The sequence below is a fragment of the Cyprinodon tularosa genome, unplaced genomic scaffold, assembly GCF_016077235.1.
Source record: "Cyprinodon tularosa strain WSP-4 unplaced genomic scaffold, ASM1607723v1 ctg987, whole genome shotgun sequence".
Lineage (NCBI taxonomy): Eukaryota > Metazoa > Chordata > Actinopteri > Cyprinodontiformes > Cyprinodontidae > Cyprinodon > Cyprinodon tularosa.
The window spans coordinates 24745-50243 of record NW_024039770.1 but is presented as its reverse complement, the minus strand read 5'-3'; the positions used below and the strand labels follow the sequence as shown (position 1 = coordinate 50243).

At 38.6% G+C, this 25499-nt stretch overlaps 1 protein-coding gene across 1 annotated transcript in view; it reads right to left on the bottom strand.

Moving 5' to 3' along the window:
• The window catches only part of p3h1 (prolyl 3-hydroxylase 1), a 31793-nt gene extending 7239 nt beyond the window's left edge, over window positions 1-24554 (bottom strand). Inside the window, exons 1-11 of the mRNA XM_038275986.1 lie at window positions 23982-24554; window positions 20082-20234; window positions 19769-19958; window positions 19556-19687; window positions 13960-14099; window positions 13107-13196; window positions 12946-12998; window positions 10584-10711; window positions 10379-10506; window positions 10194-10289; window positions 6312-6462 (exon numbers count right to left, since the gene is read on the bottom strand). Of these exons, the coding sequence (XP_038131914.1) occupies window positions 6312-6462; window positions 10194-10289; window positions 10379-10506; window positions 10584-10711; window positions 12946-12998; window positions 13107-13196; window positions 13960-14099; window positions 19556-19687; window positions 19769-19958; window positions 20082-20234; window positions 23982-24443 (1723 nt within the window). The 5' untranslated portion in view covers window positions 24444-24554. The remainder of the gene's footprint in view (window positions 1-6311; window positions 6463-10193; window positions 10290-10378; window positions 10507-10583; window positions 10712-12945; window positions 12999-13106; window positions 13197-13959; window positions 14100-19555; window positions 19688-19768; window positions 19959-20081; window positions 20235-23981) is intronic.
• Between the last annotated feature and the right edge of the window lie 945 nt (window positions 24555-25499).

Sequence of the window (25499 nt, the reverse complement as noted above, 5' to 3'; positions counted from 1 at the left end):
ATTAGTTGTGTCGCGCGATTAATGCGTCATCCGCAGCTGCCTTCATCACATCCACTTGACTGAAACGGGGGAAGAAAAAAAATTATGGCGGCGCGAGTCAGCGCCGAAGTGTTGCCAACTCAGAGACTTTTCAGACGCCTCCAGCGACTATTTTTCAAAAAAGCGACTAGCGACAAATCTGGCGACTTTTTACGGTGTCACTGGCGGCTTTTGGAGACTCTTATGTGAAAGCATGTATCGTTCCTACTCTGCCGTGGGGCGCCTCCCCCATCCCAACCTCGTTCTCCCTCCTCCCGCAGGAGTCCCTCTCAGCGCTGCAGTCAGACCCTCAGCGTCCAGACTGCAAATGAAGCGTGCATACGCCAGGATTGACGGCGCAAATTGATCACAATAATTAAAATAGCCTGCGCTTTGTAAAGCGAAAAAAGTCGTAACATGAAACTTTTGTCAAAACAAATGAACATGGCACGGAAGCACCACTGTTATGATGCAGCACCTGAAAAGGAAACACGTTGGAGCCTTCGATGGTGTGAAGAGAGCTGATCAGCAGGGTGAGTGACCATGTTTGTTTGGTTTTTAAAGTGGGGAAACGTAACGTTAGTTTCTCACGTAGCTCATCTGATGCTTTCCTTACCGTGTTAGTAGGTTACAGACAGTGATAAGGTTGGCTACTTATTTTACTTTTAATTTCATTTGAATTAGCTTAAGCAGCGTTTATATTTACTTTATAGATAAATTAACTTCAAATTATGAGGGCAAGGCTTTTAAAGTTTAAATCTTCTGGCACAGATAAAGTAAAGAAGATCCTGCAATTGATGGAAGTAAAGCAGAATAAAATCCAGCAAGATCAGTAATATGTCAATTAATTATCTGCCACATTCCCATGTAAATATCTGTCTTTGGAGGATGTGTTTTTTAGCACCCCTAGTTCTCTCATTTTTATTCCAAATACAATTTATAATTTGAATCACAGGCTATTTTTATCTCTATGGTTCAGTATTTTCTCAAGCAGCAACTTTAACTGCTATACTTTCCTGTCTTAAAAGGCAGAACTCCTCTAGTCTAAAAAAACTCATTTGTTGAAATGGGGGGGCCTATTGTTTGAACCCCTTAGGGACTTTAAAAACAAAAATGTCTTTTTTTGCACTTTATGAAACAAAGTAGCCTATATTTTGTGGATGTACAGCTACATTTCTCATGTAAGTTTGCGTAGTTTTAACACAAACATTTATTTTTCATATTGCACCAGTACAGTTAATGAGCAACCTGTACTTGTGTGCTTGTTTGTTCTGTCTAAAATGTTTATTTTGGAATAAAGAGGTTAATATAAAAAATATTTTTTGTCCGATTCATCGATTAATCGAAAAAATAATCGGCCGATTCATCGATTTTTAAAATAATCGTTAGTTGCAGCCCTAGTTGATATATTGACGCAGTATCGATCTATTTTACTAACAAAATCTCACAAGAATTTGCAAAATATCACGAGTGAAATTTCACGAGATTTTGAAAGTAAAATAGATCGATACCGCGTTTTTAAAAATCTATTTGATATCAGCAAATGAAAATATATTTGAGTTTATTATTTTTCAAAGTGTCAGAAATGGATAACAAAACTGCTATTTTCAATGACTACTTATTTTTGTCCAGCTTTAACATCGGTATCGATATCGGTTATCGGCTACATGAGTTTCAAAATATCGGCATATCGGATATCGGCCAAAATCCCAATATCGTGCATCCCTATTAGCTAGTGGTTGACTTGAACTTGAACTGACGCCACTCATTTCCATACACATCTCAATGCTGTCATATCAAATGTTTTGTGTTTATTGGTAATTGTTTATCATGGGATTCAGTGAACCTTGATTGATTTGACTGTTTACCAAAGACTACTGCTACACATCTGTTTGCAATAGATCATCTATGCTGCTAATCGGATGGCCGTTTCCTCAGTGCATCACAACAGCTGAGTAAATGAACTGAATATAATTAAAGACTCTATCCTAAGGACTCATCTAAATCTGTTACATTTACTGTTTATTTCCTGTATTCTGTATTTATTCCAGTAGCTTGTAGTGTTTGCATAGCCTATATAACATGGTCCAAAATGTCTCAAATGTAAACCTTTAATAAAGCCTAATAACTGAGCAAATTGACCATCATTTGACCAACCTTCGTTTACCTTTGATTAAGGAAATAATTAACTACAACATCTGGTTTTATTTTTTAAAGAATTTAATGAAAAAACTGGTAAACTTGGACGAGTATAAATGTTACAGTAACTTTGATTCACAGAGAAACATAATCCTCCACCGCTGCTTTTTCCAGCAACAATCCCTGCGTACTGGACATCCGAATCTCCTCAAAAGTAATTTTCCATATGCCTCCAACTCATTGGTCTTTTTCCTGATAGCCTAAATTAACTTAAAATGCTGAAATCTGCCCACAAAGCATGTTTATTTTATTATCCTGGCGCCTGCAGTTAAGATTACATACATGAAAAACACCTTCCAGCCGCCGCGGCAAACCGCAAAGAGACGACCGGGCCGTAGGCTGCTGTTGAATGGCGCACCGCCGGCATGTGGGGTTCTGAGCGGCTCCCACAGAGAAATAATTAATTTCTCACTGAAAAACATATTAAAACGACTTTTTACCCACTGATTACAGCAAATCTAGCTGCCATTGTTCCAGGCAAAGAAAGGATAGGGTAGCTCCGCCCACCGCGCATCAGACCCACTTTACCATCAGAACTAAACTTGAACGAGCAGCAAAAATGAAGCAGAACATGCATGTTTGCTGCTCTTGCTGCTTGCGGTGTGAACGCTGCCCAGCACAATTACTAGTGTAATAAATGTGCTGATATACCATAGGATATAATTACACCAAACTATTTATTTTTAATGAAAATTGAAGATAGATAGAATATTGTTGCCAAAGTTGTGCTGCTGCCATCAACACCTTTGTTTCTGGATGTTGGAGCTTGGCCTGTTTTCCAGTGTAGTCCTGTTTCTCTGACTGTGACTAACTGGATGTGCTCTCTTCATCCTCTGACATGGGAGCTGGCTCGGAGCTCGTCTGCCTGGCTGTGTGTTTCCTGGACGGGGCCGCCTGTGGAGCTGGTTGACAGTTGCCTTTTGTATCTATGCTTCTTTTTCTATGTCTGCTTCTGTCTCCTTGAACCCCAGTGGGCCTCAGCAGATGGCCGCTCACACTGAGCCTGGTTCTGCTGGAGGTTTCTTCCTGTTCAAAGGGAGTTTTTCCTCTCCACTGTCGCTACAAGCATGCTTAGTGTGAGGGATTGCTGAAGAGTCAATGAGTCGATGCAATCAGCTGGTTTTCCTTAGATAGAAAACTTTGAATCAATCTGACTGGATGATCTGGTGAACTGGAAAGGGACCTGAGATGACATGATGTGAATTGGAGCTATAGAAATAAACTGAATAGAATTGAATTGGATAAAGTGGGAAATGTTCCTGAGGATTTAGGTGGCTTTTAGCCCTGGAAGGACTGTTTCTTTTCCTACTTCCATTGGAGACACTGACCAGGTTAATGCTTCGTCTTCCCCGCTCCAAGGCTGCACTGATCATCAGCTGTACGCCTTACATATCCTGCAGTTAGCCTAGGAGCTAGCTCCAGCTAGCCATAGCCTCTCCTAGCTCTGTCTCCCGGGCTGCAAATCTTCAATGTACTTTAGTCCTACTCCCGGTAAGCCTTAGCCCCTCCCCCACCTTCAGCATGCTGTCTGCCTGCCTCTTTCTATTTCTATAACATTCTCTGTTCTGATTCTCTGCTGTTTATGTCTGACTGTCTCACCTAACTTTTGTTATCCTGTAGAATCAGGTGAATCCAGAACGCCGACACCAACAGCTTTGTTTGGCTTTAAAAAAAAACACCAGCAAGAAGCGCCATAAATTCCTGTCCTCCTTGTTTTGTGTTGAATTGTCTTTGTCCCTTCCCCCGTAAGTCAGCATCTGAAATTCCTTGTTTTAAGGACAAGACTCATGCCATCTCCCTTTTGTTATGTCCACTTCTCCTATATCAGGGTTCCTACAGCATAAGGTGAGTTAAATTCAAGACTTTTTAATGCCACTTGAAATAAAAATTTAAGACCAAATTCACAAGAAACACAAGAAAAACCCGCTTGCGACAACCTGACCCAAAAGTTTATTTTAACATAAACCACTGCACTAATGTTTCAAATTTTGAAAAGCTTCCCATACAGGAAGAAAGCTAAAAACACACAAATGACAGATATATTTGAACAATTATTTAACTGAAGTCACAAACTTTTTTTTAGCAGGGAACAAAACAATCAGTTTTAAAGCCACAACATAACCAGTGTCCTTTTTGCAGCTATTTTTCTTTGTATGGTTTTCTTAGTATGTTTGATTTGGTGATAAGTGGAGGCGTTGCAGAGACAAGGGTGGAACTAAACTGAGAAATAACAGCTGTTTCGCGGTAACTCGATTTTGATGCTTTGTGTTTCTCGCTTTGCATGCGACTCCACTGCCTAAGGCCCCGTCCACACGAAGCCGAACCCTGGCCTAAACGCACAAATTTTTCACCAAACCAGCCTCTCATCCACACGAAGCCGGCGTTTCGGGGGTCTGTAAACGATCATTTTTTTATTCAGCCTTCAGAGTGGGAAGATTCTGAAACGCCGTTTTCGCGTTTCCATGTTTACACCCTAACCGCATTTTTTTTTTTACACGCATGCGTCATAGCGTCGCCTCTAAACACGCAAGCGCGACACATCACAACAACAATGGCGCCGTTGCTGCTAATGCTACTCACCCTGCTGTCGGGCTGGTCGGGCTTACAACAGAATCTTCTTCTTCTGGAATATCTCCAGGAAGAACAGAGCAATATCGACCACATAGTTCAGCACCTGAATTTGACTTAACCACGAAAATAGACCCGCAGGGCAACCATGTATAAATATTAGTGCGCATGCCCTACATTTCGTCGCTTATTTTTGCTTTGGCACCACAGCGCCACTTACAGGCCTGGCATACATTTTGCAGCGTTTTCATGCATTCGTGTGGACGCTCACATTTATTTTACGTCTCCGTCTTTACGGCAAACGTTTTGGAAAATATCAGCGTTTTGTGTTCGTTTTGACTTCGTGTGGACGGGGCCTTAATTCCCATCGTTCTGAGCTTCAGTGACTTCTTGCACTAAATCCACTGAGCCTCATGTATGTTCCCTGGTTTTAGCCATGGAGAAAACTCTTGGCTGGAGACAATTTTCATTACATTTACAGATTTACAGAAAGTTAATGGTGCATCTCCCAAATGTCCCGGCCACAACAACACTTTTATTGGTTCCGCTATCGGGACGGAACCAGTAATGGCGAGCCGTTATTTTCTTTAATAAAAAAAAAGGTAAATTTTAATGTTTTATTTAGATTACAAAAATAAATCATAATAAAAATAATCCTTTTTATGAGGTTTTGAAAATTAAGACCTACGAAAGACTGATTTAAGACATTTTAATACCAATTAAGGCCTTAGTGTTATTTTGAAGAATTCAATGCCTTTTAAGACTTTTTAAGGACCTGCGGGAACCCTGTATATGCAAAGAGGAATTGGGACACCACTACCCTCATGGGTATAAAAAACATTTAGTTGTAGGGCTAAAGAGCAGGGCTACGGGTTTGTATTAGGATTGTGCTTAAGTATGTAAAACCATGTCAACCAATAAACCTTCCAGGTTTCAAGAACTACAGGATCATTATATATAATATTATATATTAGCTTTGCCTCTAAAGGGCTAAATTTTCCAAATAATAAGCAAGCAAAATATGTTCAATTCAAAAAGCATATCCAGTCTGACCCTTTAATCACTAAGAAATATTTAGGAATCAATAAATTGGATTGCTTTTTCTAAAGCTGTAGTAAATACAAATTCAGTAAATATTTTAGGAATTAAATAGTTTATAGTTTATGTGATAAACATCTTGATCTTTTTTTAATATATATATATATATATATATTTTTTTTTTATATATATATTTTTTATATATATTTTACAAAAATATATTTTATTTTATAAAAAAAAAAAAAGATAAACATCTTGATCTATGTGCTCAGTTCCTAATTACAATGTCCCTGACGTTCCTTGAGATGACATGTGTTGTGAATTTGGCGCTATATAAATAAACTGAATTGAATTGAATTGACAGAAAACACTTGGTAGTAGGAAAGGACGTTATATATAGTCATTTAGTTTTTCACGTGAGTAAAATAGACTTTAAACCAATCAATTCATTTAAAACCCGCCCTCAACACTCCCATGACTTAACTTACCATCAATGGCAGAGCGACATACAAGGTGTGAATAGGAGAAGTAGAGAGGTTTGTCCAGTTGAAAGTACGACTCCAACACTTTTCTCACTTTCTCGCTGAGGTCAAAGAACAAACGAGCGCTCTTCAGAGGGACCTTTCCCTCCTGTCCGAGCTATGAAATGTAACAAAACAATTTAATGACCAACACAGTATGGGTAACCATTAGTAACCAGAACATCAAACAGTTCAGAAAGTGCTTTAATCTCATTTCTACGGAAGATGATTAGGGCCACTGAAAAAAAAAATGTTAACTGATTTTTTTTTATTTTATTTCAGTATAGTATGGGAAAAAAGTCAGAATTCTTTTTTCTCAGAATTCTGACTTTTTTCTCAGAATTCTGACTTTAATCTTAGAATTTTGAAATTTTTCTCAGAATTCTGACTTTAATCTCAGAATTCTGACTTTAATCTTAGAAATCTGACTTTAATCTCAGAATTCTGACTTTAATCTTAGAATTCTGACTTTAATCTCAGAATTCTGACTTTAATCTTAGAATTCTGACTTTAATCTCAGAATTCTGACTTTAATCTAAGAATTCTGACTTTTTTCTCAGAATTCTGACTTTAATCTTAGAATTCTGACTTTAATCTCAGAATTCTGACTTTTTTCTCAGAATTCTGAGTTTAATCTCAGAATTCTGGCTTTAATCTTAGAATTCTGACTTTAATCTCAGAATTCTGACTTTAATCTAAGAATTCTGACTTTTTTCTCAGAATTCTGACTTTAATCTTAGAATTCTGACTTTAATCTCAGAATTCTGACTTTTTTCTCAGAATTCTGAGTTTAATCTCAGAATTCTGACTTTAATCTTAGAATTCTGACTTTTTTCTCAGAATTCTGACTGAATTCTGACAATAAAAAAAGCCAGAATTCTGAGAAAAAAGCCAGAATTCTGAGATTAAAGCTACAGTGTGTAATTTTCAGCGACATCTAACGTCCAGATTGCAGACCGCAGAAACATGAACGTCTCCCCCCCACCGCTTCTCCCCCCAACAGTACGGCAAGCGTTACGGGACAAAATGTCTTCCACGATGTCCACATCACCTACCTTCTCAAGTGATGAGGTTTGTTTACATAGATAATTTTACAGATAGTATTTCATTAGTCTGTGTGTTCAGTACCGTCTCAGTTCATCTCTCTCAACTTGCCGTAGTTACTTTCGAGCGTAATGGGTGATCTCGCAATCGCTAGTTTGTTGCCTCTGCGCTGCCGTAGCGCAAAGATGTCTGCCTCCATGGCTGCGAGACCCGCTCCTATGTAATTATAAATAAGGAATGCTAAGGCAACGCAAATATTAAGGTTAAGAGGCTGAGCTCGTAGATGATGATAAATAACATAGTTATGTATAATATATTACATTTCTGACTGTATATCCCTGTAATTATTACACACTGTAGCTTTAAAGTCAGAATTCTGACTTTTTTCCCATACTATACTGAAATAAAATAAAAAAAATCAGTTAACATTTTTTTTTTCAGTGGCCCTAATCCTCTTCCGTACTTTTCACTTGGAAGATGATTGGGAATAATTATCTCTGGAGGAATAATGCAATGTCACATTTTCATTAAACCCTCAGTCATTTCAAATGCTGCTGGTAAAATGCTCTGCAAACAAAATTGCAAATATAAGTCTCAATTATTTTCTTTTTTTTAAACTCATAAAATGTAGTTAAGGGGAAAATTTGAAACATCCTTCTCTCAAAGGTGTTTGATTAATCTCTAAGCCAAAAATATTAACCACACTAAGTTACTTTGTAAAACATAAATTCATTTATTTTCATGAGCATCAAACTAATCAAGTCAAACATTAATATTTTTTTCCTAATTAGCGATTTTCTCACTGACTAATTAAAAAGAGGTAATTTCCTTTGAAACCATCACCTTCTATTATTTAGATTATATGTTTTAAATAAAACTGAGTATTTTATGGTGCTTCTGGATGAAGCTTTAGAAATTTGTTCTCATTTTGCAAACTGACTAAATCTGAAGCTCAGCTGCAAAATCCATAGAAAATCATTTTGCACGTAGCTTATTTCACACCAGCAAACTGCAGCACAATAGCATCGAATGAATTTTTCAAATTCTCTGGGATTATAAGAAGAAAATGCTCTTTCTATGAAGACCAGTCAAAGAAACGATTTTATTTTGTTCATATATTTTATTACAGCCTCTGCCAGCAGTATTATAGGAGCAGAACACATGAACTTTAAGATCAGGTTAGTGACTAACACGTTCATTATCATCCTCCGTCAGATAGAGGCGGTCACTAACCTGCTTTCTCCTCCTGCAGAGGTTCCTGCAGATCAATAATCCTTAATAAAGCTTTTCTGAAATATCAAACTGTCTGTTGCTTTAAAAACTGTGTCCTCTTTTCTGAGCCTTGACACATAGTTTTAGCATCTTTTTAAGGTGGAATGACAGAAAAGGCTTAATCAAGTAACATTTCCCAAACATAGAACAATATGTAACAACATCAGGTATGAAAAAAACTGACGCATATTTCATTGACAGTTATATAAACTTTAAACGTGGATTGAAGCAAAGTGTTTCTAAGAATTTTCTAATATTGGAGATTTTAGGAGCAGGCTAAGATACTCCAATATACATTTTCTGGCTGATGTCAGACCAGTTTCTGATATCAATATCGATCGGACAGACCTAGACCTAGACCAGACCTAATATGATGTGAATTAAAGGAGAAACTCTAAAGTCTCCACTTTGGTGAAATTTAGATTGGCTCCTTTTGCATTGCCCACCATCGAACTGCTCCTGAATGCACCTCCGCAACTGAAGTCAAGTGTAGGCAACTTCAGGGGTTCTTAAAAATAGGGATGCACGATATTAGGATTTTGGCCGATACCGATATGCCGATATTTTAAAACTCATGTAGCCGATAACCAATATCGATACCGATATTAAAGCTGGACAAAAATAAGTAGTCATTGAAAATAGCAGTTTTGTTATCCATTTCTGACACTTTGAAAAATAATAAACTCAAAATATATTTTCATATGCTGATATCAAATAGATTTTTAAAAACGCGGTATCGATCTATTTTACTTTCAAAATCTCGTGAAATTTCATCTTTCTGTTACAAACTCTCGTGATATTTTGCAAATTCTTGTGAGATTTTGTTAGTAAAATAGATCGATACCGCGTCAATATATCAACATATAAAAATATGGCAACATTTGGTGAATTTTGGGGGGATTTCGTAGCATAACGATGACATATAGCAATATTTCAGTAGTAACAGAGATTGATATGGTGTTTTTAAATGGCAATATATCAGCATAGGAAGATATTGGGATATTTTAATGTATCAATATTTTTTCCCTCGTCTTTAGAAGTTTTTAAGTCTGGAATAAAGAAGTTTTTGAGGAAGAAGTAGAAACTCAGAAACTGATCAAATATCGAGTTAAATATCGGTGGGGTGGCCGATGTCCGATATTCAGTTTTAAGGCCGATACCGATAGGGGGCCGATTATATCGTGCACCCCTACTTAAAACAGCTAAATTTATAAAGAAATGTAAATTGCAAACAGGTGAACATGTTGCTAACTAGATTACATGACTTTTTAATATCATAATGTATTGTAAATAGATATGATCTAGGGTATTAGAGCAAAATAGAATAGAAAGGACATTCAGTTTTCTTTGTTTTCTTCACAAGGTGTAAAATAAAGTAATCCATTTTATTTGTCCACTTCAAACTATTCTAATACTTCAAATTGATCTATATGAATCCCAGTTTAACACTTTTCAGGTTGTGAAATGAGAAAAGGTAGAAATGTAGAAAGAATAAAAACGGTTTCATGAGATTTTCCCGGTTGAACTACAGACCTTGACAGCTGCCAGGACAGTGACTCCCTGAAACATCTCATTGGGCGTGTGTGGGGATGGTTGCCCACGGTAACCATCGCCTTTTAGGGCCGCAGCCTAGAAAAAATGACATCAGATGCTGTCACATATTAGAATGATGTGAGGTGATCTAAAACTAGACAAAGCTTCCTTTTGCAATGACTCACGTTGGAGAGGCGTTGCAGCTCCCTGCATTCGTCATCGCTGATCATCCCATCCAACAGCACCCGCTGAGATCCATTCAGCTGGCTGGATATCATGGTCACTTTAATATTGTCATACAGCTCCGCCCCACCTAGGGAAAGCAGGTCGTAACACCAGTAAGCATTACTGGGATGATGTGTTTTAAAGGACCTTGGGTGGAACAGTTACCTTCTTGGGGCAGAACAATTTTTGCCATTTCTGAGGAATCCTTTTTCTTCTCCTCAACTAGCGTCTCAATCTCCTTCATCAGGTTTCCTATCTCCTCTGTGATCCTCGCTGCCGTCTCTCTGTCCGCCCTGAGATACAAAGAGTTAATCCAAATTAGGGCTGCAACAACGAATCGATAAAAATCGATAAAATCGACTTTTAAAAGCATTGGCAACGAATTTCGTCATCGATTAATTGTGTCACGCCATTAACGCGTCATCCGCCGCCATCGTCACTGCTGTGGGGCGCCTCCCCCATCCCAGCCCCATTTTCCCGCAAGAGTCCCTCTCAGCGCTGCAGTCAGAGCCGCAGGATGTTTACCCTCAGCGTCCAGACTGCAAATGAAGCGCGCATACGCCGGGATTGACGGCGCAAATTGATCACAATAATTAAAATAGCCTGCGCTTTGTAAAGCGAAAAAAGTCGTAACATGAAACTTTTGTCAAAACAAATGAACATGGCACGGAAGCACCACTGTTATGATGCAGCACCTGAAAAGGAAACACGTTGGAGCCTTCGATGGTGTGAAGAGAGCTGATCAGCAGGGTGAGCGGCCATGTTTGTTTGGTTTTTAAAGTGGGGAAACGTAACGTTAGTTTCTCAGGTAGCTCATCTGATGCTTTCCTTACCGTGTTAGTAGGTTACAGACAGTGATAAGGTTGGCTACTTATTTTACTTTTAATTTCATTTGAATTAGCTTAAGCAGCGTTTATATTTTCTTTATAAATAAATTAACTTGCAAATTATGAGGGCAAGGCTTTTAAAGTTTAAATCTTCTGGCAAAGATAAAGTAAAGAAGATCCTGCAATTGATGGAAGTAAAGCAGAATAAAATCCAGCAAGATCAGTAATATGTCAATTAATTATCTGCCACATTCCCATGTAAATATCTGTCTTTGGAGGATGTGTTTTTTAGCACCCCTAGTTCTCTCATTTTTATTCCAAATACAATTTATAATTTGAATCACAGGCTATTTTTATCTCTATGGTTCAGTATTTTCTCAAGTAGCAACTTTAACTGCTATAATTTCCTGTCTTAAAAGGCAGAACTCTTCTAGTCTAAAAAAACCTCATTTGTTGAAATGGGGGGCCTATTGTTTGAACCCCTTAGGGACTTTAAAAACAAAAATTTCTTTTTTTGCGCTTTATGAAACAAAGTAGCCTATATTTTGTGGATGTACAGCTACATTTCTCATGTAAGTTTGCGTAATTTTAACACAAACATTTATTTTTCATATTGCACCGGTACAGTTAATGAGCAACCTGTACTTGTGTGCTTGTTTGTTCTGTCTAAAATGTTTATTTTGGAATAGAGGTTAATATAAAAAATATTTTTTGTCCAATTCATCGATTAATCGAAAAAATAATCGGCCGATTCATCGATTTTTAAAATAATCGTTAGTTGCAGCCCTAGTCCAAATTGACAGAGGAGAAAACCGCCTACTTAATTAGAACTTCAGAGAAAATTTTATCAATTCAGTAATACTTTGTTAATCCCAAAATTAAATTAATTAATCCAGTAACTCTTGGGCATTTTTTTAATGAGTTGTTTCAGGTGTTGATGCTGTAGGCAGGAATGATCTTCTGTAGCGGTCTGTCTCACCCCGGATCTAAAGAAGCCTCTGACCAAAGACACCGGTCCAAATATTTTGCTGGCCATTTGTTTATGGTTTTATAATGAGAAATGCAAGATCAGGAAAAGATCTGTTTCCTGATTTCCATTGTTCTGGTTTTAAGATCCCAAATTGGAAGCCATAAAAAAGCCCATAATCTGTTTCTCAATTCCAAAATGAAAATCATAACTTCTATTCCTCCTGATTATTATAAACAGTTTGGCAATTTCACTGTAAATACATAAAAACATTATATTGACACAAAAAGCTATAAAAATCTGATGGACTTTAGTTTTTCTATTTGTTTAAACTTATTAGGAAATCAGGGAAATTTTTTTTTGTGATTTTGGATTTTCAAAGCTGAATAGCCAGCATGAACACAGACCGGCACTCTGCTGTTGATTTTAAATCTTGGAAGCTCACTGTGGTCCATAATGTTCTCCACTTTAAGAGCAATTGTGAAATTCTCTTCAGAGGTTCTAGAGCAGTTTCTAGAACAGAGACGGTTTCCTCTATCAGCTTTTGGAGTCATTTGGTCTAAGAATTTTAGAATTTTTGCTGCATCACTTTGCCCATGTTATTGCACAGATGCACCCGCCTACATACAAGTTAATCGAAAGTAAAAGAATTATTTAAACATTACTAAAGTGTCAAGTATGAACAAGACATCGCAGTATTTAGATCAATTTGCAGAAGAGCTAAAAATCTTACTTGTGTTTGTTTCTTAACTTGTTCGGCATGACATCCTCTGGAGTCCAAGCGTCCTAACAGTTCAAGTTACACAAAATAATAAGTTACAGGGAGCATTTCGTTAATAGCATTTATAAAAGTAGATAAAAACAATAAAAAAAAGAGTTTCTTTGTTTTCTTACAGGATCTACAAAGGTGATACCAAAAGCTTCGTATCCAAAGTACAGCAACTCCTTTTCCAGTATGGACTGCTGGATGTAATGTTTCACCACCTGTGTTACAGATCGCACATTAAAAATCACAGCTTATGATGTCACCAATAAATAATCAGCACTGATCTTATTCCTCTAAATGTTTTAGAGTACAACAGGGCCCCAATACAAAACACACAAGTTCTTATGAACTGTAAAGTGATCTGGTGTACTGTAAAGTGATCTGGTGAACTGTAAAGAGACCTGGTGAACTGTAAAGGGATCTAGTGAACTGTAAAGTGATCTGGTGAACTGTAAAGTGATCTGGTGAACTGTAAAGTGATCTAGTGAACTGTAAAGGGATCTGGTGAACTGTAAAGAGATCTAGTGAACTGTAAAGGGATCTAGTGAACTGTAAAGTGATCTGGTGAACTGTAAAGAGACCCGCTGAACTGTAAAGGGATCTAGTGAACTGTAAAGTGATCTGGTGAACTGTAAAGGGATCTGGTGAACTGTAAAGTGATCTGTTGAACTGTAAAGGGATCTGGTGAACTGTAAAGGGAACTAGTGAACTGTAAAGAGATCTGCTGAACTGTAAAGGGATCTGGTGAACTGTGAAGTGATCTGGTGAACTGTAAAGGGATCTAGTGAACTGTAAAAGGATCTAGTGAACTGTAAAGTGATCTGGTGAACTGTAAAGGGATCTGGTGAACTGTAAAGGGATCTAGTGAACTGTAAAAGGATCTGGTGAACTGTAAAAGGATCTAGTGAACTGTAAAGTGATCTAGTGAACTGTAAAGGGATCTAGTGAACTGTAAAAGGATCTGGTGAAATGTAGTGGTACCTGTCTGGCTGATATAGCTTCTGCCCGGTCTTTGCCCAGAACAGCAGAATAATAGTTAAGATTCTGGGTCATCATGTCGTCCTTAGGGTGGAACAACAGGTAGGTCTTTGCACATTCTACGGCCTGCTCATACTTCTCACCTGCAAAGAGGGTCAAAAGAAAGAAGATGATGAGCAACAACACTATTTTCTCCTACTTGTTTCAATAAAACATTAATTGAAACACCATTAAATTCAAAGTTGGTATTTACTCATCATTGTTTATACTCCACAATATCTCTCAAACTATATATATATATATATATATATACACATACACAGGGCTCGATGTTAACCATTGCCCGATCGCCCGGGGCAAGTAGTTTTTATTGTCGGGAGAGTACAAATTTCATTGCATTTGCCCACCGAGCACGTACAATGATAGCAAAAAAAATTATTTATCACTTAAAATTACTTTAAATTCGCTTAAAACGACCCACAAGCGTTGCCGGCGCCATTTTTGTTGTTTTGTACACATTCTCGCATGATTTGAACAAGCCGCATGATTTTCCGCTAGATGCCGTGATTTTTGTCTGGGAATTGGCGCGAATCAGACAAATTTTTTTCGACTTGGCAGGCTAAAAAACAACAAGGCAAAAAAAGTAACTATAGTAACACACTGGCCACCTATTTTACCCTCCACCCATTCTCCACCTAGCATCCATTTCACCCATTAACCACCTACTACTATCCACCTTCATCCATTTCTCCCATCACCTACCACCCATCCTCCACCTAGCATCCATTTCTCCCATCACCTACAACCCATCCTTCACCTAGCATCCATTTCTCCCATCACCTACCACCCATCTTCCACCTAGCATCCATTTCTCCCATCACCTACGACCCATCCTCCACCTAGCATCCATTTCTCCCATCACCTACCACCAATCCTCCACCTAGCATCCATTTCTCCCATCACCTACCACCCATCCTCCACCTAGCATCCATTTCTCCCATCACCTACCACCCATCCTCCACCTTCATCCATTTCTCCCATCACCTACCACCCATCCTCCACCTAGCATCCTTTTCACCCATCACCTACCACACATCCTCCACCTAGCATCCTTTTCACCCATCACCTACCACCCATCCTCCACCTAGCATCCTTTTCACCCATCACCTACGACCCATCCTCCACCTAGCATCAATTTCACCCATCACCTATGACCCATCCTCCACCTAGCATCCATTTCACCGATCTCCTACCACCCATTCTCCACCTAGCATCCATTTCACCCATTAACCACCTACTACTATCCACCTTCATCCATTTCTCCCATCACCTACCACCCATCCTCCACCTTCATCCATTTCTCCCATCACCTACCACCCATCCTCCACCTAGCATCCATTTCACCCATCACCTACCACCCATCCTCCACCTAGCATCCTTTTCACCCATCACCTACCACCCATCCTCCACCTAGCATCCATTTCACCCATCACCTACCACACATCCTCCACCTAGCATCCTTTTCACCCATCACCTACCACACATCCTCCACCTAGCATCCTTTTCACCCATCACCTACCACACATCCTCCACCTAGCATCCTTTTCACCCATCACCTACCACACATCCTCCACCTAGCATCTATTTCACCCATCACCTATGACCCATCCTCCACCTAGCATCCTTTTCAACCATCACCTACCACCCATCCTCCACCTAGCATCCATTTCACCCACCCTCCAGCAGTCACCCACATTCCTGATATTTTATAGCATAATTTTAACAAATTTTATGCACAAAAAATGTATCCCATACTAAGGCATCATAGCATTGAAATGAATAAATTTAATTGAACATTATTATTTTGACTTGGTCATATTAATTCATTTCTATGTGCCACTTAAAGGTAGCAGCAGCTTTGTCTGTAATATTTCCCATATTTAGACTTTTTTATGAAGTTCATTAATCCAAACAAAGTCTGAAACATGTAAGAAGTGGTTTACTTCTGTGTGCCTTCTCTCCTTCCCTGCCGGCCAACACTTGCCATGCAGGCCGACCCTCACCAAGTCATAAGTGTGGATTACTGAGAAGGAAACGCACATGCAGTAGCAAAGCACCTTACAACCCCTTTCAGATTTTATTTGGAGAAATAAACTTGTACTTTTTGTTATGTTGTACTGGATTAAAAATGATTAGTCAGGGATTAGGAAAATGATAATAATAATTGTATGCGCACAGTGTAAATATTTCTATCATATGGCAGTCTTCTGTACAGTGATCATACATTAAAAATGTTCAGTAAATTTTTCTCTTAGACATTGGAGTGGTGCATTTCAATGTTATAGAGCTAAACATGTTAAATTGGTGAGTAGTAGTAGTGTAAGTTTTTTAGATTTTTAACATTACAATTTATATTTTTCCAAGCGCACAACAGTTTAAAGCAAAGTTTAGTTTGAAAAGAATGAGCAGGAAGGATTTAAAAGCATGTTAACACGGTAATGTAGGCTTGAGTTCATTATCTGACGCATGCAGATACACACCAGGAACCTGGAAACTTAAAAAATACTGAATTACAAAAAACATTTAAAAAAACAAACATGTTTCATTGATATATATACAAAAATGAATATTAGGAACTATATTTATCCAACATTATACTGGGCAAGTAAAAATTGTCTCTGGGCAAATGAAATGTAAAAGCCACTTGCCCTAAAAATCTTTAACGTCAACCCCTGATACATAACCCTGCATTTTTTTGAAGCAATGTAGTAATAACTCATGTCTAAATCTCTTATTTTGGAAAACCTGGATTAAAATACACAGAAATAAATCCTCACCAAAAACAAATATAAAAAACAAGACATATAAAAACATAAAACGATGAATCAATAAATAGGTAATTATAATAAAGATGAATCTGAACTGTCATGATCTTGGCGCTGATGGTTTGGTTTTTTCCTTTGCTCGTTGCTCAGCTGTCTAATTGATTATCACCGATCATTTCCACCTGGTTCCTCTGCTATTTATGTTGTGCGTTCGCCTCCCATCAGCGCCAGGTTATTTGTGTGTTTTGGTGAGACGTATCCTAGCAATCTTTAGTCTGTTTTCCTGATTATGACCAGTTTCTGCCCTGAGGATCTCCAGTTTTGCCTTGCCCCTGTCTGCTCTGTTTGTCTGACCTGGTCCTGGATTCTACCGGCTTCTGAACCTGGACCTGCTTTATGACTTCGGCCTTGGATTTTCTTTCTGGACTTGGTTGCTGCTCGGCGTCGTTCGTCGCCCTCTCTGCTTGCTCTCTAGGAACTCTGTGCTCGCTTGCGGTCAGACCTCCTGTCTGGATTCAGCTGTGTTCTCCGAACTTCTCCTGAGCTTTAATCAGGTCAGTGACTTTGCTCCAAGTCATATTCAGCACATCCAGTCACTGACCTGTATTCTCCTATCCCTGCAGAGATCCATCCTGCAGCAGACAAGCAGCCCCGCGCTCCTGTTAGCTTAAATAAACGCTTTGAACTTTCCCACTGTCTGTCTCGCCACAAATTCTGGGTCTAACATTCTGAGATCATTAAAAAAACAAGCTGATTAATATAGCCGTATGCATTCATTTTAGGGATGCACGATATTGGGATTTTGGCCGATATCCGATATGCCGATATTTTAAAACTCTCGTAGCCGATAACCGATATCGATACCGATGTTAAAGCTGGACAAAAATAAGTAGTCATTGAAAATAGCAGTTTTGTTATCCATTTCTGACACTTTGAAAAATAATAAACTCAAATATATTTTCATTTGCTGATATCAAATTGATTTTTAAAAACGCGGTATCGATCTATTTTACTTTCAAAATCTCGTGAAATTTAATCGTTCTGTTACAAACTCTCGTGTTATTTTGCAAATTCTTGTGAGATTTTGTTAGTAAAATAGATCGATACCGCGTCAATATATCAACATATAAAAATATGGCAACATTTGGTGAATTTTCGGGGGATTTCGTAGCATAACGATGACATATAGCAATATTTCATTAGTAAAAGAGATTGATATGGTGTTTTTAAATGGCAATATATCAGCATATGAAGATATTGGGATATTTTAATGTATCAATATTTTTTCCCTCGTCTTTAGAAGTTTTAAAGTCTGTAAAAAAGAAGTTTTTGAGGAAGAAGAAGAAGTAGTATTTTTTTATTTTTTTTTTTAGACTTTAGAAACTCAGAAGCTGATCAAATATCGGGTTAAATATCGGTGGGGTGGCCGATGTCCGATATTCAGTTTTAAGGCCGATACCGATAGGGGGGCCATTATATCCTGCATCCCTAATTCATTTCACATTTTTATTAAGCATTTGTTTTAGTTTTTTTTTATTTTGTCAGATTATGTCCTCCATAGAACTAAGATGCTGTCAGACTATTTTACCAATTCAAGAAGAAGGTGGTGTAATTGTAATGTAGCTTTGTTTTTAGCGGCTGCTAAATGCTAGGAGCACATTGAAACAGCTGGTTAAATGTACTAAGATGATAACTTAAGGGATTTATTGCTCTAATAAACATTAATAAACAATTAATCACATGTCAATTATTAATTTTAAATCCCTAAAAGTACTTTAAGGAGGATATTTGTACATTGATTGTGGCAAAAGTTAAAGGAATAGTACACCCAAAACATGATTAGCCTTCATTTTCTACTCACCCCCATGCTGAACAACACTCTGGAGTACTTTTTTGATATCTCAAATGCATCTGGAGATCTGGGAGGCTTCTTGCTGTCTGCTGACATTCAAATAATGGAGGTCTATGGCGCCCGAGGCAGAAAGGTCCATAAAAGTCCACAAAAAATGTGTCAATATTCCTCCATACTGCTCGTCCAATGTATTCCAAGTGTCCTGAGTGGGTAGCATCCAGAATTTACTCGAAACGAAGTCATTTAGAATGTTTTTAGAGCATAAACAGTAGTGTATAGGATTTCCTAAAAGCGCGCGCCTGCGAGTTCACGAGTCTACGGAAACCGCGGCAGACCAAACCAGACGAAAGTGCGCATTCAGCTCGGCAAAGAACTCATGCTCTTCCTCAACACTGAAGTCCTCAGACATTTTTCTTTCGTTGTTTCTTTCTTTGCACAGGTAAACAGCACATTTCTTCTTCTACGCTTGCATTATCGGCAGAGCAGATGCTGAATGCGCACTTTCATCTGGTTTGGTCTGCCGCGGTTTCCGTAGACTCGTGAACGAGCTTTTAGGAAGTCCTATACACTACTGTTTATGCTCTAAAAACATTCTAAATGACTTTGTTTCGAGTAAATTCTGGACGCTACCCACTCAGGACACTTGGAATACATTGGACGAGCAGTATGGAGGAATATTGACACGTTTTTTGTGGACTTTTATGGACCTTTCTGCCTCGGGCGCCATACACCTCCATTATTTGAATGTCAGCAGACAGCAAGAGGCCTCTCAGATCTCCAGATGCATTTGCGATATCAAAAAAGTACTCCAGAGTGTTGTTCAGCATGGGGGTGAGTAGAAAATGAAAGCTAATCATGTTTTGGGTGTACTATTCTTTTAAGTTTTAAAACAGCTTTTTGTAAAACAGGCTGATAGACTTACTGTTGTAGTAAGAGAACTGCAGATAGTTGAAGATAGAAGGCAGGAAGTCCTCAAAAGGACGCTCTCTGCCAGCTGCAGTGGCCAGCTCCACAGAGCAGTGCTGCTTGCAGTTCAGCAGCTGCAAGTAATGATCTGACAAAGACATGAATATATATATAACTCACAGCTGCAGTGACGTATTTAATATCTCTCTGACAGACGGCGTTGCCTCACCTGTCATGGCTTGAAACAGGTCTGCGCTGTACTCCATGTAAGAGTATCCATCAAACCGGTACCCCCCCTCACACAAAACCCTGCACTCCTTGTTGGCAACAAAGTACTCATCCAAGGCCCTCTCAAAGTGTTCGGCTGCCAATTGGAACGAGTCGTCACTATAGAAGCTTTTTCCCATCAGAAACTCAGCCTGAGAAAACAGGATGTATTAATGTTCTACCTTCATATATTTTTCTACCGCTTTAATTGAATGTGTGATTTAGCAAAGCGACTCGTATTGCTAAGATCAGAAAGGACGGAAACAGCGTCTCACCATATGTGGCTTCATTTCCAGATCTTTGAAGTTCTCCTCTTGTACTCTGGCCATCATCCTGTAGTACTCCAGGTTCTGCTTCATCTCTATATGATCAGGGTTGGCCTGGAAGAAGGTGTGTGCAGCTGCCACCGCCTTGTCCAGTTTATTGATCTTAAAAGAAATAAAACCTTTCAGTTTATTACAGCTGCCAGGCATTTTCTGTACAACTAGAATATAGTTTTCCACACTTTCACACTAATTATAGAAATTCAGATGATTTAATTTGCAAGAAGTAGGATCATCAATACTAAAACAGCTCTGAAAATATCAATCCTTCAGAGATTAAATTAACTCTTTCTCACCCTTGGAAATGTTTTATGTCGTATATTGATACATTATAAACAGCTTTGAGTTGCAAAACATTATATTTAAACGTTTTATTCATGCTTTTGTCATTATTGTTCCTGTTCCAAAATGACCCAATCACTTCAAATTGCAAAGAATCATGGGAAATCATGGGCAAACCTGAACCAGACTTCAAAGGCATTTAAAGGAATAGTACACCCAAAACATGATTAGCCTTCATTTTCTACTCACCCCCATGCTGAACAACACTCTGGAGTACTTTTTTGATATCTCAAATGCATCTGGAGATCTGGGAGGCTTCTTGCTGTCTGCTGACATTCAAATAATGGAGGTCTATGGCGCCCGAGGCAGAAAGGTCCATAAAAGTCCACAAAAAACGTGTCAATATTCCTCCATACTGCTCGTCCAATGTATTCCAAGTTTCCTGAGTGGGTAGCGTCCATAATTTACTCGAAACGAAGTCATTTAGAATGTTTTTAGAGCATAAACAGTAGTGTATAGGATTTCCTGAAAGCGCGTTCACGAGTCTACGGAAACCGTGGCAGACCAAACCAGACGAAAGTGTGCATTCAGCTCGGCAAAGAACTCATGCTCTTCCTCAACACTGAAGTCCTCAGACATTTTTCTTTCGTTGTTTCTTTCTTTGCACAGGTAAACAGCACATTTCTTCTTCTACGCTTGCATTATCGGCAGAGCAGACGCTGAATGCGCACTTTCATCTGGTTTGGTCTGCCGGCTTCCGTAGCGTCGTGAACTCGCAGGCGCGCGCTTTTAGGAAATCCTATACACTACTGTTTATGCTCTAAAAACATTCTAAATGACTTCGTTTCGAGTAAATTCTGGATGCTACCCACTCAGGACACTTGGAATACATTGGACGAGCAGTATGGAGGAATATTGACACATTTTTTGTGGACTTTTATGGACCTTTCTGCCTCGGGCGCCATAGACCTCCATTATTTGAATGTCAGCAGACAGCAAGAAGCCTCCCAGATCTCCAGATGCATTTGAGATATCAAAAAAGTACTCCAGAGTGTTGTTCAGCATGGGGGTGAGTAGAAAATGAAGGCTAATCATGTTTTGGGTGTACTATTCCTTTAAGGAGGCATTTTGCATTAGTCCTTAAGACAAAAACAACAGCATCAATTTTTTACTGTATAAAATAACAATGACAATAATACATTTTATTTAAAGCTACTTTCAGAACACTGAACAACAAACCATCAATAATACATAATGTTAGAAGCGGGACAGGCCCTCAGTAGAAATATGCAGTCTTTAAAAACTGGGTTTTTACACTTTAATGAGTTAAAGTGTCAGTTTTCTAAATACCAGAGAGGGAATTCCAGATTTTGGGAGCAGAGTAGGAGAAAGCTGTTCTCCCCATGGAGATGAGGTTGATTGGAGGCTCAGTAAGATGGATGGAAGGGGGGGGGGGGGGCAAGATTAAGGATTACCTTGAATGTGAGCATAAAGAACTGAATTCTGAAGTTGAGCTCCTGTAACACTGAGGTGATGTAAAAAAAAAATGAGGGCGTTTCTGTAATTAAACGAGCCGCTAAATTCTGAACCAACCGAACCCTATGGAGGGATTTTAGAGAAATACCAAAAAGAAGAGAGTTGCAGAAATCAATGCTGAAGGTGACAAGGCTATGGATGAGAACAGAGGCAGAGCGCATGAAAAGGATGAAGACAATGAATGTTTAGGGTTAGCTAGGTAATGTTATTTATGTGGGAGCGCTATTAACGATAACCCAGACTCCGGAATACACGGAAAGGGATAGATGCTGGAACTATCAACTGAGAAAGAGGAACTATAAATCGATAAAAGAGTTTTGATTCCTACAACAAAGATCTTTGTTCTGTTGCAATTAGCTTCAGGAGGGTTAGAGGTGAACCCGGCTTTGATTTCAGAAAGGCAAGAAGTGAGGGAAGGAATTTGGAGTTAGGCTTTCCAGATAAATAGAGCTGGGTGTCATCCACATACCAATAACAATGAATAATACCCGTAATACATACAGAGGTTATCAAGGGGCTGAAGTTGGATAAGAAAAAAGTAGGGGCCCTAAGAGAAGGGCCCCAAGGCATACCTGTTGTGACGGTTGGAATCAGAGCTGAAGGACTTCGAATTCCAGCTTACAAATCGGCTGCTCTGATTGGTTCAACTGGGACGTCCAGCAGACACAATTATATATATCCAACTCCAGCATCTGCTGCTTGTGAAATTTTGAGCAAAGTTTCTGAGGGGAATTTAGGGCCCACAATATGTCTTTTTTCAGTAAAGGCCATAAAATGTACGGCTGTTTGCATTGGTAGCTAAAAGCCTGGTCAAGCGGCTTTAAGGCGATCAAATCACACTAATTTTGTAATAGTTGATGATGAGCAAATGGTGGAGCACGCACTAGCTGTCCTCAGATTCATGTGGGACATTGTTTTGTTTAGCTGTGGGATTATCTGGCAGCTGATAAAAACTGGAGTCAATAGAAACGGCTAAAATGAGGAAAAACTTTATTTAGCAGTTTACTATCAAAAGACCAGCATGTTGGAAATCGCCTTGATGCCGTCCACCCGACCGTCTGCTGATGACAGCGAGTGTAACACCATCCGTTTTTCTTAGGTTGTTCACGACGTAACGTGTTCGTTTACGAAGCCTACTGCAGATACATCCTGTACATTTTCCTCACTGAGCTTTTATATGGAGGACCAGCTCTACCAGATTTAAAAATAAATACAGAAATAAATAAGCATACAATTATTTGCCCCAAAAATACAATAAGCAAGTAAATATAGGTAGAAATTAAATTATACAGTGAGACATAATTGTATATATCTCTTTTAATTGGTTTCTTTACTTATTCGCCTTAGTAAAAATTACCTTAATTATATATTGTCCTTTATAATCTTCAAATTTATTCATTTATTACTTATTCTTTAATTATCTATTTATGTGCATGTTATAAAATTTTACATTTTATTGTATGGTATGTATTTGCTGGCGTTCATTTTCAGAAATAAATCTCAAATGTCTTTTTCTTTTTCATTTTAATTAAGTAAAAGGATGAGCAGTGTTAAAGAAGAAAATGAAAATGCAAAAAGGATGATTGATTACTATTTTCATTTATGAGTCAAACAGCCACATTCTTAAAATGAAAAAGCATTTCTGAAAATGCTTTTTCATTTAAATTATGTTAACGATTTGCTTCCATAGAGTGAAGCCATGCGCGCGCATTGCAATCAGACCAAGCGCGCGCACAGATGAAGCCGAGCACGAGTTTTTAAAGTTGAGCGCGTGGCAGAGCGGTTTGTAGAGCGAGGTTATGGGAGTTTAAACGCCGCACATCGGTCCGCTTTAACCGGAACCTGCACGCTCAGTTCGGTCTCTGGTTCCAATTCCTGGTCGCTGTTTTTGAACCCGGTCCGTAAATCCGGCGTCAGATTGAGGAGGAGGCAGAATAGTTTCTGACGTGGCAGAGGAGGGGGGGTGGGGGTGAGTCCTGCCTCACCTCTGAATGGAAACAGAAAATCCAAATATCGACCTAAATGCTGATTTACCTTGAAATAAGCCACTTGGAGGTAGTTGTAGGGGCTCCTCCTCCGAAACTCCAGATCCACTTCCTCGCTGACTTGGTGCAGAGTTGGTGAACCAAGCTTCTCCAATTCACAGACATTTATACAGTCTGCGCGCTGCAGGACGGTCTGGAAAAAGCTTAAATCTTCCACAGATCCTGCCCCGGGGATGGGAACCTTCATGCCGACTGAAGGCTGGCTGAAGGCGGACTGGTTTGCGCAGCGCAGCCGACACTGCGCCTTAATGTTCCGGAGCGCATCTTTGTTCCTGATGGCTTTCTCCATGTTCAGGATGACTGCCAGCCAGTCCCCCTTATAGTAGGCTTCCACCGCCGCGTCAAAAAGGAAATCATAGGGGAGCAAAACTAAATCACTGCTCAGATTAGAGTCTGACCTGCAAACCTCCACAGAAAGACAGAGAAAGATCAGCGCTTTGAGAATTTCCATGATAAAATCTGAGAGCAGAAAAGCAGCAGCTGAAAGTAAAGGAATAGTGATGGAACATCTGGAACCTGGTCCCAAAGAAATAGTCACCCAAGTTTATCCGTCTGCATCCTGCAAGACCCGCCCACTGAAAGACACGCCTCCAAGCTCCGAGTTTTTCTACACAGCAAATATGGTAGCAAATATGGCAGGCCGTTTTGACATTTATTAGCTTGACTGAATCTGTTATCCTGATGTCAAAAATGTGTTTCTTCGTAGTCAAACTGAACATTTCTGATATCTAAAATGTAATTCTTACTAGTACAAATGATCCAGTCATGTGTACTGAGCTTTTAAATCCAGATATCCAACATAACATTCTTACTGTCTAAATTAAACATTCTTCCTATTTAAAAAATGGATGAAAAAATAAATAAATAAATAAATAAAAAATAAGAAAAAATATAAAAAAAGCTAAATAAAAAATAAAAAAAATCAACGAATTCTAATTCAGATCTCCATAAAAGAGTTACAGCTAATCGTAATTACAATTTCAGATATCATAATTTAACATTACAGATATTCAGAAATCCAATTCTTAAAATCGAAAATATATTTCTGCTACTTGAAATTTCATTACAGATATGAAGTACTTATTTTATGACTAGTTATATTAGAATTCTGGATATCTCAATTTCAATAATGCCTATCTAAAACTTAGTTTGATACTTTAAAAAGAATAATCAGGCTCCGTTTTGACATAAAATAGGCAGGCTGACTAGTCACATTTTAGCACTAAAGCATTTTACCTAGTCACCATTACAATATTCCTAGTCAGAACTATTTTAGATATCACTAAATCTTTATTCTTTTTAAGTGGCTGTTTTAACCGCGGGCGTAGGTTTGATTTCAGCTTTGGTAGGGACACTATTGGTCTTCAGTTCTATTCAGTTTATTTCTATAGCTCCAATTCACATCATGTCATCTCAGGTCACTTTCCAGTTCACCAGATCATCCAGTCAGATTGATTCAAAGTTTTCTATCTAAGGAAGACCAGCTGATTGCATCGACTCATTGACT